Source organism: Dipodomys ordii, unplaced genomic scaffold (genome assembly GCF_000151885.1).
Source record: "Dipodomys ordii isolate 6190 unplaced genomic scaffold, Dord_2.0 Scaffold88, whole genome shotgun sequence".
Taxonomy (NCBI): Eukaryota; Metazoa; Chordata; class Mammalia; order Rodentia; family Heteromyidae; genus Dipodomys; species Dipodomys ordii.
In genome coordinates, this window is record NW_012267304.1 from 3,378,421 (window position 1) to 3,398,724 (window position 20,304).

The 20,304-nt window shown below is 42.8% G+C and overlaps 2 protein-coding genes across 2 annotated transcripts in view; one reads left to right on the plus strand and one right to left on the minus strand.

Moving 5' to 3' along the window:
• Positions 1–20,304, plus strand: part of LOC105992825 (NACHT, LRR and PYD domains-containing protein 3-like) — a 55,057-nt gene that overhangs the window by 18,630 nt on the left and 16,123 nt on the right. Inside the window, exons 4-5 of the mRNA XM_013025908.1 lie at positions 5,317–6,994; positions 9,443–9,532. Of these exons, the coding sequence (XP_012881362.1) occupies positions 5,317–6,994; positions 9,443–9,532 (1,768 nt within the window). The remainder of the gene's footprint in view (positions 1–5,316; positions 6,995–9,442; positions 9,533–20,304) is intronic.
• LOC105992770 (testis-expressed sequence 13A protein-like) lies at positions 16,104–17,487 on the minus strand. Its single transcript, XM_013025831.1, has 2 exons — positions 17,029–17,487; positions 16,104–16,847 (listed from the first exon to the last, which is right to left on the minus strand). Exons 1-2 carry the CDS (start codon positions 17,485–17,487, stop codon positions 16,104–16,106), a joined length of 1,203 nt encoding a protein of 400 aa, XP_012881285.1.

Below are 20,304 nucleotides of genomic sequence, written 5' to 3' on the forward strand. Positions count from 1 at the left end.
CGCTCTACCACTTGAGCCACAGCTCCACTTCCGGCTTTTTTCTTTTTGCTTATGTGGTGCTGAGGAATCGAACCCAGGGCCTCTTGCATGCAAGGCAAGTGCTCTACTACTGAGCCACCTTCTCAGCCCCCCACTTTTCTTAATCTTTTAGGTTATGCATTGGATTTTTTGGTCATCCCTTCAACATCTTCAACCCTCCCCCTTTCCATCCCTTCCCTTATTTTTCTAAGTTCTGTGATATATACAATGAATTCTCGCCTACATTCTACTCCCTTACCCCATTCATTTTTCTACCCCCCTCCATTGCAAATACCCATTTCCTGGTACTTATTTTATTGAGCTCTGACTTAGTGTTTCAAAAAAAATTACACTATTTGCGCTCTCCATAGACTCTATTATACTTAAATTAATTCATTTATAACTGCTTGCATACCCACATAGTATATTTACTTATAGATTTATAGGGACAATTCTAGCTCCCACAAATGAAGGAAACCTTATAACCTGTGTTTTTTTGGGGTCTAGCTTACTTAACTCAATCCAATTTTTCCACGTCTTTCCATTTCATTACGAATGGTATTACAATCTCATTCTTTGATTATCCTACATTTCTGTTTTAGAATTTATGTCTCTTTTGAATCCAGTTTCTCACCCTTACTCTTCTCCATTTTCAACTCTTATTCACTGGGTTAACAGCTGCTAATTTTTTGTCAGTATCTATGAAGCTCTGAGAAGCAAATATGACTTCTAAAACATGTAAGGTATATTCAAGTGAGTATTGAAATACTGAAAAGATCACTTATGGTGGTCATTAAGAGCCAGATGTAGAGGTTTTTTTTTTCCTTTGTGCCAGTACTGGCGCTTGAACTCTGGGTTCTGTCTCTGAGCTATTTGGCTCAAGACTATAGCACTCTACTACTTGAACAACAGCTTCATTTCTGGCTTTTTGGTGGTTAATTGGAGATAAAAGAGTCTCAGGGATGTTCCTGCCTGGGCTGGTTTCAAACTGTAATCTGTGAATCTCAAGCTTCCTGAGTAGCTAGGATTACAGGTGTTAGGTGCCCAGCAGATATAGAAATTTTAAATAGCTAAAAAAGACCAGTCCTCTTTGGGAATAGTTTAAATTGGGACTACTGAACAGTAGCCTAGTGTGCCAGACAAATATACCTAGTGTCCTGCTTCTGCAAATAAGGTTTTCCTGGAATACTGCTGTTATTCATTTGCATGTTGTCTGTGGCCGCTTTTATGTTACCATGTCAACGTTGTTACTGAAAGAGTTTGAAAAGCCCTAACCACTCAAGAAAATTTCCAGAAAATATTTGCCATGCCTTATCTGGATCAGCATCCAAACTGAGTTCTGTTTTCTTGGAGTTAATAACTTCATGGTTAGAAAAGAGTTTCTATAGTTGTATGTAAGAACACAAAATACTGGATTAAACCAAGTTAAGCAGCTTTTTAAAAACATTGTAGGAGAGTAAAGCAGCTTTTCACACATGTGTGTTCAGATATTTTACTAAGAGGATTGAGGGTACATTGCCCTCATCTTAACTTTACTGTTCAACACCTTTTCAGAATAGCTCTCTTATTAATGTCTTGCAGAATAGTTTTCAAAAATGCTGATTTGGAAAATGCTGGGCTTTTTTTTCGGGTTGCGGGGGGGAGGGTCTTGAACTCTAAGCCTGGGCACTGTCAGCTCTTCAGCTCTACCACTTGAACCATAGCGCTACTTCTGGTTTTTTGGTGGTTAATTGGAGATAAGTGCCTCACGGACTTTCCTGCCCAGGCTGGCTTTGAACTGCAATTCTCAGATCTCAGCCTCCTGAGTAGCTAGGATTACAGGTGCTAGCCACTAGCGCCTGGCAGAATGCCAGTTTTGATAATTCTCTTAACAAGAGGTTTGAATTCAGTGAGTTACTCAGACAAATCTAAATCTGAATTAAGCCTGCCATTTAAGATAATTGAATAAATTACCAAAAGCAATTGGCTATATAATTGTTGGGATTTGAGTTCAAAATAAAAATGCAGGATCCACCTTGTTCAGAGATTTAAGAATTTCAGTATAGCCTCAGAAGAGCATTAAAGCAAATATGGACCTTCTGAGCACAGAATGCTGTGTGACCAAATGCACAGACTGCATTCTCATGAAGCCAGCCCTACTTGTACACTTGACCATCCCGAAGTGTCAAGGGTGAGCATACCTGCATTATGGAATTATTGTGATAATTAACTATGTGTGAAGTGCCTAGTACAGTATCTGGTACAGAATACACAATAATAAGTAACTTTTTTGAATGCAGAAACATTTATAGCCATAGTCAATAAATTGTTATTGAGTGTTAACTATGTTCTGGGTGTCATGCTGGATACCAAGATATTATGGTACAACGTTAAGGTCTCTGTCACGATACATATTGTTAAGGAGAAAACACAAACAATAAAACAGAAAACCAACAGTATGGTTATAAACTTTTCATAAGGTCTAGAAAGAGAAATAGTAGAAGATAGGATCTGCTGTAATTTTAGTGATCACACAAATTCTCTTTTGGAATGTGATTTTTCAGTTGAGGTCAGGCGGATGAGAAGGAAGTCTCCATGGGAAGAACAGGAGGAATCGTGTTCCAGGCAGAGAGAGTATGCAATTTAAATTTTTAAAATTTACTTTTGATTATTATACAGGTGACATACAGAGGAGTTATAGTTACATAAGTCAGGTAAAGAGTACATTTCTTTCTGGACAATGTCACCCCTTCCCTTTCTCTCTCCCAGTTTTTCCCTCCTGTCCCTGCCCACATGTTGTATAGTTCATAAAAAAAATACTATTATAAGGGTGTTATATGGAAGAGTTACAGTTTCATAAGTCAGATAAAAGGAACATTTGTTTTTGGACAATGTCAGCCTTTCCCTCTCTCTCAGTTTTTCTCCACCATCACCACCCATAAATTGTGTAGTTCATTTTCAACATAGTGTCTAGTAAGTAGTTCTGCTGCATTTGCTCACTCTTGTCCCATCATTTCTGTGACCCCTCCCTTTATTCTCCCAAAGACAGACAAATGGAGAAACAAGACAAAATAAAGAAAACAAAAACAACAAAGAAAATACCTCTTGTTTTCATTTCCTGGAGTTCATTTTGAGAAATACTAGTTTTATATGATCATTGGCACATAGGAGAATAATATGGCATTTTTTTTGTCCATCCTGGGGTTTGAGCTCAAGGCCTGGGTGCTGTCCCTGAGCTTTTTTGTGTTCAAGACTAGTACTCTACGACTTGAGCCACAGTGCCATTTCTGGTTTGTTTTTTTTTTTGTGGTTAATTGGAGATAAAATTCTGACAGAGACTTTTCTACCCAGACTGGCTTTGAATTGTGATCCTCAGATCTCAGCCTCCTGAGTAGCTAAGTGTGAGCCACTGGCACCTAAAGAATATGAAATTTTTATTTATTTATTTTTTGGTCGTTTGTGGGGCTTGAACTCTGGGCCTGGGCACTGTCCCTGCCCTCTTCAGCTCAAGGCAAGCAATCTATCACTTGAGCCACAACACCACTTTCGGTTTTCTAGTGGTTTATTGGAGATAAGAGTCATGGATGTTCCTGCCTGGGCTGGCTTTGAACTGCGATCCTCAGATCTCAGCCTCCTGAGTAGCTAGGATTATAGGTGTGAGCCACTGGTGCCTGGCAATATAACATTTTTAGGACATAAAATTAAGCTAGTTGGCTGGGAAAGTGGCTCAGTGGTAGAGTGCTTGCCTTGTATGCATAAGGCCCTGGGTTCCATTCCTCAACAACACATAAGCAGAAAAAGGTGGAAGTGACACTGTGGCTCAAGTGGTAGAGTGCTAGCCTTGAGCTGAAGAGCTGAGGGACAGCGCCCAGGCCCACAGTTTAGACCCCATGACTGGCAAAAAAAAAAAAATTAAGCTAGTGTTGCTAGGTGCTAGTGGCTCATGCCTGTAATCCTAGATACTCAGGAGGCTGTGATCTGGGGATATCTATTTGAAGCCAGCCTAGGCAGGAAAATCTGTGAGACTCTTAAATCTAATAATTAACCACCAAAAACAAGCTTGAAGTGGAGCTATGGTTCAAATGGTAGATCACCATCCTTGAGCACAAAAGACACACACACACACACATCAGACAGTAAGAAGAATGGTTTAAAATAGGGCTTTGGAAGAGAAGGTTGTTTAACTCATGGAGCACCTTGTAGAGTGAGGTAAGGATTTTAAATAGCATATCAACTATAATGAAAAGTTTCAAGGGAATTTGGATGGGATATTGACAGGATCAAATTAATATTTTCAGGAAATCTCTTTGATTTCTTGCAGTAGATGGACAAGAGGGGATAAGTGGGAGGCTGTTTCAGCAGTCCAGAAGAGTTCATAGTGTGAGAGGACATATTGGAACACAAATTTTAAGCTAATTTTTCTTCACCCCTTTCAACATTCTCACCCATCCTTCCCAACCCATCCTGTCCCTCAATTTTTTTAAAATTTTGTAGGATATACATTGATTTTGAAAGTGTAAATGGTAGTTTGTTATCTGATTGGAACAGACAGTTGAAAGTAATAATAATAACAACTCCTAACATTTTTCAGAGGAAATAGATAGCAGCATTTAAATGAGATGAGAGATGTCTGGGTAGAGTTGTCTTGGGAGTGTGTGTGTGTGTGTGTGTGTGTGTGTGTGTGTGTGTGTGTGTGTTGAAATCAAGAGCTTAGGTTTAGATGTATAAAAGTTTGTAATTTTTTTCCTCAGTTGTGGGGCCTGGGCATTGTCCCTGAGCTTTTGTTTAAAGCGAGCACTCTCCCACTTTGAGCCATAGTTCCCTTCCAGTTTTCTGGTGGTTAATTGGAGATAAGAGTCTCACAGACTTTCTTGCCCAGGCTGGCTTTCAACTACCATCCTCAGCCTCCTGAGTAGCTAGGATTACTGGTGTGAGCCACTGGCATCTGGCACTTTAATTTTTTGTCTATGCTGGTCCTGAGGCTTGAACTCAGGGCCTGGGTGCTGGCCCTTAGCTTTTTCACTCAAGGCTAGAGCTTTACCACTTAAGCCATAACTCCACTTCCAGCTTTTGTAGATAAGTCCCACAGATTTTTTTTGTCTATACTGGCTTCAAACCATGATTCTCATATCTCAGCTTCCTGGGTAGCTAGGATTTAGACTATCAGCTAGGATTTTAGCCACCAGCACTCAGCTTTAGATGTATAAAATTTGAGGAGCTTTTGAGGCATCCAAGGAGAGATATGGTATTAATGGTTGTGTAAGTCCTAGTTGTAGAGTTCCATGACTCTAACTTACTTACCCTTTGTTGTCGCATTAGATTATCGGGAAATGTACCGAAGACATCTAAGAGAAAAATACCTAAAAACAGGACCTGATAAATGTTTACCCCATTGCAAGCATATAGATACACGGCTACTTCTTGTAAAAGAGTATGGTATATCAGAAAAGACTTCCTGTGGAGTGCCTCAGCAAGATTGTTTTCTTGAGATGGAACACATGTTTGATCCTGATGAGCCAGGCTGCAACTCCTCCAAAACAGTGGTGCTTCAGGGATGCCCAGGGAGTGGGAAAACAGCGATGGTGCACAAGTTCATGTTTGACTGGGCAGCAGGAATGGTTACTCCAGGCAGATTTGACTATCTCATCTATGTCAACTGCAGAGAAATAAGCCATACTGCTCCTATTAGTGCTATTGATTTGATCACCAACACTTTTCAAGATATAAAAGAACCAATCCTGGATATTATCATTGAATATCCAGAGAAGCTTCTGTTCATTCTTGATGGGTTTCCTGAGCTGCCATACATTTTCTGTGAGCATGAAGATGATCTGAGTGATAATCCCCAGGAGAAGAAGCCAGTGGAGTCTCTTCTGTGTAGTTTAGTGAAGAAAACACTATTTCCTGAATCTTCTCTGCTGATAACTGCCCGTCTTACAGCCATGAAGAAGCTCCACTCTCTGTTAAAACAACCTATCGAGGCAGAGATCCTGTGGTTTCGAGATGCTGAAAAGAGAGCATATTTCTTGAGTCAGATATCAGGTGCTAATAGAGCAATGAGTGTCTTTTATGACTTGCGAGACAATGAACACCTTGACATTATATCCTCACTGCCCATTGTCTCCTGGATGCTGTGCAGAGTCCTGCAGTCACAGGATGATGAAGATAAGCATCTTATGAGGTCACTGCATACCATGACTGGTGTTTATCTGTTCTATTTTTTTAAGTGCCTCCGAAACCTTAGAGGCATCCCGATGTGGATGGGACAGAGTTGTCTGCAGGGCCTTTGCTCTCTGGCTGCAGAGGGACTGCAGAACCGTCAGGTTCTGTTTACAGTCAGTGACCTCCAAAGACACGGGATAGGAATTAATGATGCCAGTTGTGATTTTCTCAATCACTTCTTGAAAAAAGTGGAAGGGGATGTTAATATCTATACCTTCCTTCACTTCAGTTTCCAAGAGTTCTTAACTGCCGTGTACTATGTCCTGAAGAATGATGACTGCTGGGTAGCTTTTAATCAAGTTGGGAAAACATGGCAAGAAATATTCCAACAAGTTGGAAAAGGTTTTTCCTCACCAACCATACAATTCCTATTTGGACTCATACATAAAGGGAAGGAAATGGTTGTGAAAAATGTATTTGGAAGACAAATCTGTCAAGAACTTGAAGAAGAGTTGTTGAAATGGACTGAGACAGAAATGAAGGATAAAACTGCCCGGTTACAGATAGAGCCAGTTGACTTGTTTCACTGTTTGTATGAGATGCAGAACACAGAATATGCAGGGAAGATAGTTGATCACTTAGAGTCACTTGTGCTGCTCCAAGCTACCTATACAAAAATGGACACCTTGGCTATGTCATTTTGTGTCAAAAATAGTCACAGTGACCTGTCAATGTCTCTCAAGTGTCAGCACCTTCTTGGGTTTGAAGAGGAAATACATACGTCACTATTCATGCCACCATCCATGCCAACAGCATCAAATGTATCATTTAATCAGTGAGTATATTCATGGCTTTTCCTCATTGTTGGCCTTTTTTTTTTGGGGTCCGGTTGTGGGGCCTGAACTCTGGGCCTGGGTGCTGTCCCTCAGCTCTTCAGCTCAAGGCTAGCGTTCTACCACTTGAGCCACAGTGCCACTTCCGGCTTTTTTCTTTTTTCTTATGTGGTGCTGAGGAATCAAACCCAGGGCCTCAGGCATGCAAGGCAAGCGCTCTACCACTGAGCCATCTTCCCAGCCCCATTGTTGGCCTTTAAACAAGCGGCCACTTGCTTATGTCATATAACACTTAGCATTGGCAATAAAGAGTGGTTTCAAGTTTCTCTGTTTTCTGTCTGTACAATAAGTGTTTATTGATTATCATGCATTCATCACTGGCCTAGACAGACCATGAAGGAAGCTAACATTTTTGAGCACTTACACCACACACTTAAACTGGCCACCATTAAATGCGCATGCCTGCACAGGTCTGTGTGTATGTGTATGTGTATGTATGTGTATGAAGTCTTTATTGCCACTCTGTGAATGTGCTATATAATTATCAAGTGTTATGAGCATTTAAAGTTGTCAAGGATGTCAGTGAGCACTCAGTTATTTTGGTGTAGATGACTGTTCTGGAAAAGATAGTATACCTAACATCAGATTGGTTGTAATTTTTCTTTACATCTACTGAAATAGATGTAAATAGCCTCAAATAGCTCCTTGTTAGTAAAGGTCAGAGTTATATTTCTGTATACCTTTTTTGTGCCTGTCCTGTGATTTGAATTCAGAACATGGATATTGTCCTGAGCTTTTGTGCTCATGCCTAGCACTCCTATTATTTGAGCTTCAGCTCCATTTTTCTATGTATATTTTACTGGAAAGCCTGGCTTCTGTCCATGAAACCTTCTAAGAGGGACAAGTCTGAAGTTCAAAGAGACTTAAGTAAACCACTTTTATAATATGGACCCCATAGATTCTGTAAAATATTATGCTACTGACTTACTGACAAAATCCACAAAGAAATCTTATTAACCTGTCTATCCTCAGTATCTGAGTTAAGATAGGAAATGCCTCTCTCTTAGTTGTAGGGCCAGGTAGGAGAATGACACTAGTTATGATAGCATATGTCTGTAATCCTAACTACTCTGGAGGTGGAGGCAGGAGAATGGCTACTTCAAGCCCAGCATGATAAAGTTAATGAAACCCTATTTCTACTCTCTCTCTCTCTCTCTCTCTCTCTCTCTCTCTCAAACAAAAAGGTTTAGGAGCATAGCTGAAATACTAGGGTATTTGCCTAGGATCGCAAGGCCCTGAGTACTATAAAAAGGCTCTACTTGTGGAGTATGCAAACCCATGTCTGTCCTGAAGTTGTATAAGTGTGTTTAACGGAATATGGAAGGAAATGGAGATGGAACAGAATTGGAGGGGAAATGGGTTAGAGAGGTTGAATTACAAAGGTCTCTTCAACATAAAGACGGCTTCAATTCACCTGTCTATTGCCAAGCAAAATAATGGGAAAATTAAAATATTGATGAAAACAAGTGTTATTCTCCGTTTTTGGAAAGCTAGCTTAAGATAAAGTACTCCCTATCTCCCCTTAAAATGATTAAAAAAATTATTTCAGGGCTGGGAAGGTGGCTTAGTGGTAGAGCGCTTGCCTTGCATGCTCGAGGCCCTAGGTTCGATTCCTCAGCACCACATAAGAAAAAAGAAAAAAGCCGGAAGTGGCGCTGTGGCTCAAGTGGTAGAGCGCTAGCCTTGAGCTGAAGAGCTGAAGGACAGCACCCAGGCCCAGAGTTCAGGCCCCATGACCGGACCCCACAAAAAAAAATTACTTCATTTTTATTTTTTAAGTGCCAGTCCAGGGGCTTGAATTCAGAGGCTGGACACTGTTCCTGAGCTTTTGTGCTGAGGGCTAGTTCTCTACCATTTTAGGCACAGTTCTGCTTCCCACTTTTTTTTTAGTTAATTGGAAATAAGAGTCTCACAGATTTTCCTGTCAAGGCTGGCTTTAAATCATTACCCTCAGAAGCCTTCTGAGTAACTAGGATTACAGGTGTGAGCCACCAGTGCCCTTTTCCCAGCCCTACATCTTAATGTCTTCATGGGAGAGCTTAAATGCCTGCCAAAAAATTACTTAAAACGCCCCTTTCCCAAGTGTGCTGGCTAAGTGAGATTTTACTATTGATCTTACCTGGTTTTCAAGTATAGTCATTACTTCTGTTAGTACAGACAAAAAATAAGTTACATAGTGAAGGTTGCTTAGGAAAGTTATTGACCTCGAAGACCATCTGGACAATAGTGATTCTAATACATGTCATTGTGCCTACCTAGCATATAGGAAAGAGCATAACTTTATACTTCTTCAAGTTTTAAGTGATAAATTAGTACTAGTATTACAAAAAGCTAAAAGGAAGCTTTTACTTCAAGTTTTGTTCTAAATTCTGTTTTCTTATCTCTTTTAGCTCCTTTCTGCTGCATAATCAGTATTCGTCCCAGCTACATTTCCTCTGCCAAGCACTGCGTGATCCAGCCTGTAAAATCAAAGACCTGAAGTAAGTTGAATTTGGCTTTATAATTTATAGTACTGAAGGTAAAAACTAGGTCGCTAGAAAACACCCTCTCAGCTGACTAGAGCTGATAAGTATAACTAGTGTTAGCTTGTCCTTACACTGAGAGAGCAAATGAAAAGATGTTATAAGTCCAGAAAAGGATGTAAGGAAGGAGTCAGTCACACATTTCTGCTCATCCCTACTGCCTTTCCTGCCTTAATACATGTAATTCTGTAATGATTGGTGGCTTCTTGTAACCCTAAAAGACTTTCCCACATTTGGGTACTACAAGAGGAATCCTTTTTTTTTTTTCTTTTTCTTTTTTGTCAGTCGTGGGGCTTGAACTCTGGCCTGGGTACTGTCCCTGAGCTTTTTAGCTCAAGGCTAGCGCTCGACCACTTGAGCCACAGTGCCACTTCCAGTTTTCTGAGTGGTTTATTGGAGATAAGAGTTTCACGGAGTTTCTTGGACGTTTTTGCCTGGACTGGCTTTGAACCACGATCCTCAGATCTCAGCTTCCTGAGTAGCTAGGAATATAGGCATGAGGAATCCTTTTTAAAAAAATAATTTTTAATTATTATTATAAAGCTTCTATATAGAGCAGTTTCAGTTACATAAGTCAAGTAAGGAGTACATTTCTTTTTTTTTTAATTTGTATTTTATTTATTTTTTTGGGGGGGGGGTCCGGTCGTGGGGCCTGAATTCTGGGCCTGGGCGCTGTCCCTTAGCTCTTCAGCTCAAGGCTAGTGCTCTACCACTTGAGCCACAGTGCCACTTCCGGCTTTTTTCTTTTTGCTTATGTGGTGCTGAGGAATCGAACCCAGAGCCTCATGCATGCAAGGCAAGTGCTCTACCACTGAGCTACCTTCCCAGCCCCATTTCTTTTTTTTTATTTCTTAAGTCGGTCATGGGGGTTTGAACTGGGCATTGAACTGGTCTGGGCATTGTCCTTGTGCTTTTTTGCTCAAAGCTACCACTTTGAGCCACAGTGCCACTTCCAATTTTCTGGTAGCTAAGTAGAGATAAGAGTCTCACAGACTTTCCTGCTTTAGCTGTCATTGAATCTTGATCCTCAGATCTCATCCTCCTGAGTAGCTAAGATTACAGGCATCAGCCACTGGTGCCAGGCAAGAGTACATTTCTTTTTGGACAATATAACCCCTTCCTTCACTCTCCCAGTTTTCCTCTCCTGTCCCCACCTACAAATTATATGGTTCATTTTCAACATACTGTCTAGGGAATACCACTGCTGCATTTGTTTATTCTTTTCCCCTCCATTTCTCTGCTCCTCCCTTACCCACCCAAAGACAGATAAATACAAACAAGACAAAAAGAAAAGAAAACAACACTGAAGAAAAAAATTGTTTCCATTTCCTGGAATTCATTTTGATAAATATTATTTTATATGATTAGAGGCACATAGGCATTGAGACTTTAATTGGTTCTTACCTTACTCCATGCAGTATGTAGATCCTTTCCTCTCCACTTCCCATCCTCTACCCTCACAGTTATTCCTGTTAGTGCCCAAAGAAGCTCCCACCCCACCCCCTGGCCCTGCCCTGTGTCCTCACTTTCAGGTCTTTGTCCCACCTCACAGTCACAAAACCAGGGGTTCCTTTGGCTTCCTATTCCATTTCCATACACAGTCATGTCTATGTCCTTGTCCTTCCTAACCTAGAGGAAGCAATACCCTTTCCAAGCCCACTCAAATGAGTAAATTCATTGCCTTAGTGGATTTTTTTTGCTTGTCCTGGGGCTTAAACTCAGGGCCTGGGCACTGTCCCTAAGCTTCTCTATGCTCAAGGCTAGTGCTCTACCACTTGAGCTACAGCACCACTTCTGGCTTTTCTTCTTTATGTGGTACTGAGGAATCAAATCCAGGGCTTCATGCATGCTAGGCAAGTACTCTACCACTAAGCCACAGTCCCATTCCCATAGTGGATTTTTGTGGACATTAATATTACTTAGGCAATATTGCCCTGTATTCCACCCCACCTCCCAGTGATGTAACCCCCATCCCTGGATAACACCTTGTTTACTAAATGTCTTCAGAGAGATTTTCCTGTTTGTACTCAAATATGAATTTGTAATGTAAGGCAAGTAAAAGTATATGTATGTTACCTATAGGGACACTTAGAAAGAACTTTTGGTGGCTTTGTTTTACATGAAACAAAAGTGATCTTGTTGCCAAGTACAAGTGGTTCACATCTGTAATCCTAGGCTGAGATCGGGAGGATTGGCATTCAAAGACATCCTAGGCTGGCCCAACTGGTAGAGTGCCAGCAAGCCAAGAAAATTGGAGGCCTCTGCATTTAAGCTCTAGTACTGGCAAAAAATGTCTGTCTGTCTGTCTGTCTGTCTGTCTATCTATCTATCTATCTATCTATCTATCTCTATATCTATATTTTATAGCATTAGAGTATCCCTCCTGGGACTACCAATCTCCCTTTCCAGTGCACCTTCCTGGACCCCTATTCCTATCCCAAACCAAAGGGGTTTGTTTCAGTTGGTCCCTATTTGAATAGGGTTTTCTATTCAGTTTCATGATCCTTTCCTTCACCTACCCTATTTCTCAAACACATTTCCACAGTTACTTCAAGTTTATCATTCCTTAGAAGTCAGCATTTAATCTTCTACCATGGCTCACTTTTAGGTGCCTTGTCTATCATCCAAGTGCAGGCAGGACCTCCCCCTTGCTTTCCCACATTCTAGACACACAATTGATAACCTCTCTCCTCTCTGTCCCAGAAGAACACATAATCTTTCTAAATTCATCCCAGAAAATAAATTCACATTTATTTTTTTTAACTTTTGTGAGTATTTCATTTTATTTTACAAAAGTGTGTAAAAGTAGTAAAGGGCTCTATTCCACCCCCAAACCACCCACCACCCCATACTCTGGTACCTTACTGCCTCTTATCCTGCCTCTGAAACTACTCTCTCAAGGTTAATCCTGTATTTGCTAAACATGTACCCTCTATACCTTTCCTGTACATATACATAATTCTACAAACACACATCTTTGTATGTATATATCTTTTTATAGAGAATTTATTTTAAAGAGAATTTTTTGAGTGAATGCTGGGCACCAGTGGCTCACTCCTGTAATCCTAGATACTCAGACTGAGATCTGAAGATCACAGTTTGAAACTAGCTGTGGCAAGAAAGTCCATGACATTCTTAACTCCAATTAACAAGCAAAATGGCTGGAAGTGAAGTTGTGCCTCATGTGATAGGTGGCTACACTTGAGTAAAAGATAATTAGACATAAATACAGCACCCAAGCCCAGAGTTCAAACCCAAGGACAGGCACACGTACAAAACAAGTGACCTTGTATGACTTAAAAAAGTGTAGCGATAGAATAGCCACACCTCTAATGCAGTGTTCATTTCTTGTACCCTCCACCCTTCTACTGTCTCCTCCAGCTCAGGTTTCTCTGATATTCAGTGTTCCCTCTGTCAACCATGTAACTCCTTTCCTTCCTACTCTTCACAGCCAGGCCCTAGAAGAAGAGCGCCCCCTGGGGGTCCCACTTCCTCATTTCTCCTCACTCCTCAGTCTTTGGCTTCTACCCTGTCATTGCTCTGAATTTGCTTGAAGAGCCTAAGTAAATGCCAGACTCACTCACTGACTTTCCTTTCCTGCCACACAGGGCCCCTCAGCCTTTGTGACCTTCTCAATTTGTTTTTGTGCCAGTCCAGGGACTTGAACTCAAGACATGGGCACTGTCCCTGAGCTTCTTTTTGCTCAAGGCTGGTACTTGACCACTTAGCCACAGCTGTACTTCCAGCATTTTTTTCTGAGTAGTTTATTTAAAGATCAGAGTCTCATTCTGTAGAGCTATGGCTCAAGTAGTACAGTACTGACCTTTAGCAAAAATGCTCAGGAACAGTGCCTCAGCCCTAAGTTCAAGCCCCAGGATTACTAACACACACACACACACACACACCAGGATTACTAGCAAACACACACACACACACACACACACACACACACACACACTTATCTTTAATTGGGCTTCAGTGGCTTAGACCTGTAATCCTAGCTACTCAGAAGACTAAGATCTTAAATCATGGTTTGATGCCAGCCTAGGCAGGAAAGTCCATGAGACTCTTACCTCCAATAAACCACCAGAAAACCAAAAGTGGAGCTGTGGCTCAAAGTGGTAACGTGCTACCCTTGTGCGAAAAAGCTCAGGGATAGCACTCAGGCCCTGAGTTCAAGCCCCCTGACTGACAAAAAAAACAAAATCTAATGGACTTTCCTGCTTCCCCCAACTGGCTTTGAATCTTAAACCTCAGATCTCAGCCTCCACCAGTGCCAGCTGACCTTCTCTTTTGATTCTTGACTATTTCAAATTTAAGTCCCTTATTTCCTTCGTGGCTCCTAGTGTGGGGGGATGATCTGGTCCTCAAGTGGGCATGTGGAAATATCTGGAGACATTTTTGGGTGTCACTAACTGAGGGAGTGGGGAGTGAGCAGCACTGGCATCTGTTGACATTGTGCTGAACATCCTGCAGTGCTCAGACAGCCCCCAACCCCCTGCAGCAAAGAAATCTCCAACACCTCAGGTCAAGTGTACTGAGGTTCAGAAATCCTGTCCTACAGGGGGACATACAGGCCCAATGACATGGCTGGAAACTGCAGGCTGGGGTTCTCACCCTCCCCCAAATCCTTATGGTTGTTTATCCACATTCAACATGATAGTGGGAAGGAGGAGAGAATACCACAGGAATGCACCATGCTTTGACCAGCAAATGCTGGGTACTCCCACTTGCTGACTCACCGGGGCCGGGGTGTGAGTTCCCTAGTGAGGCTGGACAGCCCCAGCACTCCTCCCTTACAGCAGGTGCTGCCATCCTCTGTTCACAGCCTCTGCTTAGAGGTGGCAAATCTCTGCCATGTTCACTTGGGTCAGGCCTGTTTTGGTTCTTTTTTTTTTTTTTTTGTCGATCATGGGGCCTGAACTCTGGGCCTGGGCACTGTCCCTCAGCTCTTCAGCTCAAGGCTAGTGCTCTACCACTTGAGCCACAGCACCACTTCCGGCCTTTTCTGCTTATGTGGTGTTGAGGTATCAAACCCAGGGCCTCACGCATGCAAGGCAAGCACTCTACCACTGAGCCACCTTCCCAGCCCCTGTTTTGGTTCTTATTATATAACTTTCCCCAAAAGAGTCAGCTATCCAGTTCATTCTTGGGGACTCTTGAGATGCAGGAATCCCCATGGCTTGCCCTAACTCTAATATAGCTTTCTTTCTACTTGTCAGGTATCTTTTGATGGTGTTTTGATTGACTGGAAACCAGTTGGCCCGTACCTGTAATTGTAGCTGTAGTAGGCAGAAGTTGGGGAGGATCACTCTTCCAGAAGAAGCTGGGCAAAAATTTCACAAGACCCCAGGGTCTCAACAGAAAAATCTACACATGGTGGTTCATATCTGTCACCCTAGCTAGCTATGATATAAACAGGATCATACATGGTTCAGGATGGCCTAGGCAAATAGTGAAAGTCTATCTCAAAATAACCAAAGCACAGAGGGGGGTAACAATGCTTGACAAGAAATGTGCTCATTACCTTATTTGTGTTACTGTGATCCCTCTGCATAGCATCTTTACAATAAAATACTAAAAAAAAATACCAAAGCAGTGAGCCATGTGTGGCTCACACCATTTATAATCCTAGTTACTCAGGAGGCTAAAACCTAGAAGATGGTGATTTGAGGCTATTCTAGGCCCAAAAGTCCAATAGTCTCAAATCTCCAAAACAACTAGCAAAAAGCAGGACTGGAGGTATGGCTCAAACTCCAGCATGACAAAAAATGCTCTGATACTAATGATCTGCTTGCCCGGAATAGGAACCCACTCAAGTTAGGTTAAACAAAAGGAGGTACAGGTAAGTGGATCTTCACATAGCACAGTTGTAAGAAGTGAAAAGCAGCTGAATTGCTACCATCCTCCAACTTTCTGGAGTCACTGCATTGACACCTGAGCTTTTATTTATCTGCTTCCTGGAACCTCATACTGGTGTCCTCTAAATGATACATTCTGTAAGGCAACCGATTTTGCTTCCCTACAGCCAGGACCAGGTGTCTGTCCTCACTGTGCTTGGTTGTGACCCTGGCCCCAAGTCCCAAGTGACCCACTGTGTCATGACCCAACTCAATCCTGACCAGAATCTGCCTTGCCCTTCAGATTCTCAACCCTGCGGATAAGTTTGGCTCAGAATGGGTGCAGTAACCACTCCTGCCTGGATCACCTAAGGCCCATGTGTAGGATGAAGGTGGGATTTTGTATATCAGGGTTCACCTGACAGCAGTGTGGGGAAATGTACACTAGAACTGCTCCACAGAAGCTGAAGTAGTTATGGAATATTGAATTCTAATGCTCTAGAACACAGAGGGAGAAAACATGTCTCCACCCATCTATATCCTCCCCATGGAGCTCTCCCTTCCACTCCCTTGACCCCATTCTCCTCCCACCCTCCCCCAGCTCCACCCAGGCCTCCCATCTCCTCACACAAAAGAAAATCTCTCATTTGCTGTATGCATGTGCTTTTAATTCATGTTGCAGAAATACACTAAGGGCTTTGCAGCCAGATGCCCTTCCCACAGCGGATGCAGCTTTCTCTCTCTGAAAAATTCACTGCTTTACACCATGGACAATCCCAGTCTCCAGGCTGGTGAAATAGGGGAAGTTTTCGCTCTTCCTGGGTTTCATTGTCTGTCTTGTCCTTTTGGAGTTCTTGAATGTCAATTCCTGTAGCCCCCACATCAGAGAGCAGATTAAAATCAGAAGTCAGGCAATAGGAAGGCACTGGAGGTAAAGGTACTATGCCCCTGGTTGATGGAGGAGATGGGGTGGACATGACTGGGAAGGGGCATTCATAGGAGTATGTGAATGAGTCAGGGAGCTGGACAGAAAGGAGCTCAGGGGAGGCTGTGCCCTGTTGGGTTCCCAGGTGAGAAAAGGAAGCTTTTTCAGGGGATTTGACAATTCCCTCCCTCTGCCCACCCAGAGAGTAATTTTTCCACTCCATAGCTCCCAGTAGCTGCTGGAAGCTTCCTTCTGGCTCCTGTGTGGTGTCTGTTGCCACCATCATTGCTGGTGCATCGCCGCCTGCTTTTGGTTCCTGAACATTTGTCGTAGGAATTTCCATCACTGCCATCTCTTCCTTCTCATTTGCTGGATGTATAAAGGTTCCATCCCCTCCACCAATGACAGAGGCAGCAGCCATGGCCATGGTCTTGGTATTGCCCAGGGCTGGCCCCTCTGCCATTGGGAGTGCACTCAGTTCCTGGGGAGAAGTAGACTTGTTAAAAAGCTGTGGGAGGTGTTGTGGGAGATAGGGATGACTAGTAAGGGGTTGGGTGGGCCTCTCAGCCATTGGGAGGGCATTAAGTTCCTGGGGGGAAGTAGACTTGTAAAAAGCTGGGTGGGGGGGGGGAGAATAGAGATGAGTAGTAAGAGATCGGGTGATGGGGAAGGGGCAAAGGTGATCTTACTGCTCGGAGGAGCTTCCACCTCAGCATGTCACGTTCTTTCTGCACCTCTGCCAGTTTGGTCTGTATCATCCGCAGCTGGAATGCGGCCTCCCTGCGCTCCATATCTTGTTGCTCGGAGAGCTGCTTCAGGTCTGAGGCCAAGGCGTTGGCTGCCGACTTGTGCAGCCTAGCAAAGTTGTGCAGCCACTGCACCCGGCGCCCATGTAAATAACCCTGCCTGCGAGCGAAACGCACGCCCAAGGCCAGGCTGCTCCAGGCACAGGCTTCCTGGACCTCTCTGGGTACCGTGTGATCCTCTAAGATGGCCCTGAATTTGTCCTCTATCTCTTCCCAAGACAAAGATAGGTTTTCAAGATAGAACTCGGGCCCTTTAGGGTGCCTTGCCATCTGCTCGTTGATAAAAGCCAAGACGTTGTCATGGTGAAAGCCACTAGTGGGGTCATCCGGTCTCATGGCCATGACGGTGAAGGGACGCTTTGGCTTTGGCTCTGCCTGAGAGAACCCGGATTGAACCGTTAGTGGGCATTCGCTTCGCGGGCATCCCTTCGTATCCATTCTGCTTCAGTGACCCCTTCCCTCCCCAAGATTCTAGAAAATGCCTCCACCCACCCTAGACCCTCCTCTTGCCTTAGACACACCCCTTCTAGGACATGCCTCCCACCAGGCCTTACCTGGCTGGTGGGACCAAAGGTAGTACAGGCTACCAAAGTCTCCTACAGCTTCTCCAAAAGAGTACCTGCTGGCTTTCTGACTGCTCCGGGGAAAGGGAAGAACGACCCCCCGGGCCTGGCGCTTTATACTCTGGGACTGTTCCAAACTTCCAGATTTTGAGGGGGGGGGTGGGATGCCCCGGAGGAACAAACATCAGCCCCCCTTCTGGGAAGTAAGGAAACCTACCTTGGTTAAAAATTGTTGAATGTGAAAAGAAGCGGGACTGGTCCAAAGAGACTTAAGAAGAAAATGAAGTTCTTTTAAACCACTCCAAAAACTCCAAGCCCCACCATAATGGTTTGCCCCATACCCGCTGGAGATGGCGGTAGGACCCAATGGACAAAATGTTCTAGAGCACAAGACAGATACAAACTTGCAGTTGCATCCCAGCTTAAAAAAAGTGAAGGAACGGCTCCATCCCCCACTGCTTTCAGAAGGAACACTAGCTACCCTAAATAGGGATAAGGTGCAACCATTTTAATCTCTGAAATGTGTTTTAAATTTATTTTTCCTGATATACCCCATTCCTAGTCAAACTTATTTCTTTTGTTAACCACTGTGGTCCTCCAGCCTACCATTTCTTTAGAAAAAGATGCAATCAATCTGTTTTTTATTAAAATTTTTTTATTTTGGTTCGGTCATAGGGCCTGAACTTGGCTTGAGCACTGTCCCTCAACTCTTGAGCTCAATGAGTGCTCTACCATTTGAGCCACAGCTCTACTTCCAGTTTTCTAGTGGTTTATTGGAGATAAGAGTCTCACAGACTTTCCTGCCTGTGCTGGCTTTGAACCGCGATGCTCAGATCTCAGCCTCCTGAGTAGCTAGGATTACAGGCATGACCTACTTTTTTTCCCTTTTGATGGCATTCTTAGGGCTTGAACTCTGGGCTTGGGAGCCGTCCCCGAGCTTTTTCTCCTAAGGATAGCATTCTACAACTTGAGCCAAAACTCCATTTCTGGATTTTGTTGGTGGCTAATTGGACAAAAGAATCTCAAGGGGTCTTCTCTGCCTGGACAGGCTTCAAACTGTGATCCTGAGATCTCAGCCTTCTGAGGAGCAAGGATTACAGATGTGAGCCAGCATCTCCCAGCCTGATCATGTCTCTTACCCCCACTTTAATATCTGTAGCTTAAACTAGGTAGATCACAGGTTGAGTCCTATTTTGCCACTTATTTGACTTTATGCCATGCCAAGTCTCAGTTTTAACTTGTGAATGTACAATGAGGCCTAAATGCATGACAATGCATGTAAAGTTGAGATGTTTCCTATGATCCCTTTTTTTTAAATAAAATATGTAAGGGAGTATGTGTATATCTGTTTCCATACGTTTCTATAATCTGCAGAACCATAAAGGGGAGGATATATACTACATTCAACATTTACATACCCCTGTTTTAATAGTGATAGGGGCCAGTACGAATTTAGGATTTTTGAAAAATTATATATATCTATATATTTTTTCCTTATAAAAATGTTCAGAATAAGTATGTATTGTTTGCAAAACTAAAAAACAAAAACAGTGACCCATGGTGGCTCACACTAGTCTATAGGCAGAGATTTGAGAGGATCTAAATTTTAGGCCAACCCATGCAACAAGTGAGAATCCCATCTCAAGCAATGAGCTGGGACTTGGTGGTACATATGCCTGTAATTCCAGCTGCTTCGGAGGCATGGTTAGGATTACTGTCTGAGGATGCCATTGGCAAAGATGAGAGACTTACCAAAACAAAAACCAAAAAACAAAGCAGAAAATATCTGAGTTTGGTCCAAGTAGTAGAGCTTGCTTTAAAATGCAAAGTCCTCAGTTCAAACCAGGACTTAAAAAAAAAAAAGCAACTTTAGGCCATTACCATCTGATCATTTAAAATCATTCTTCAGTTCCTACAAGGCACATATATTATAATCCAACCTAGAGAACTATTGACATGTGTGTGAGTATATGTATATATATGTGTGTGTGTGTGTGTGTGTGTGTATATATATATATATATATATGAGAACTGGTCTTTTAAATTTCCCTCCCACCTTCCCTCCCTTTCTCTTCCCCTAGTTCCCTCTGTACTGAGGGTTGAACTTACGCAAACCCCAGCAATTTTCAGTTTTTCTTTTACTTCGCCTACTGGCCTTTGTGTAAGCTGACCCATGTGTGAGTTTCCCTGTCTTTCCTGTTCTCTCCACAACTATCTCTTTATCCACCTAAAGCCTATTCAGTTTCTCTTACATAGGCACCCAAGTATTTCTTCCTTTCAAAGGTATTTCTTGATCTTCCAAACCCCATTTTGAATTAGGTTTGAATTATGCCACTTTACATACCTTTTCACCATACCATTTTTTTTTATCAGTGCTGGCATTTGAACTCAGGGATTCATGATTGCTAGGCAAGTACTCTACCAATGAGCTACATTTCCAGCCCTTTATTCCACTGGTTATTTTATTTTTGGGGGGGGGGTCCGGTCGTGGGTCCTGAACTCTGGGCCTGGGCGTTGTCCCTCAGCTCTTCAGCTCAAGGCTAGCGCTCTACCACTTGAGCCACAGCACCACTTCTGGCTTTTTTCTTTTTGCTTA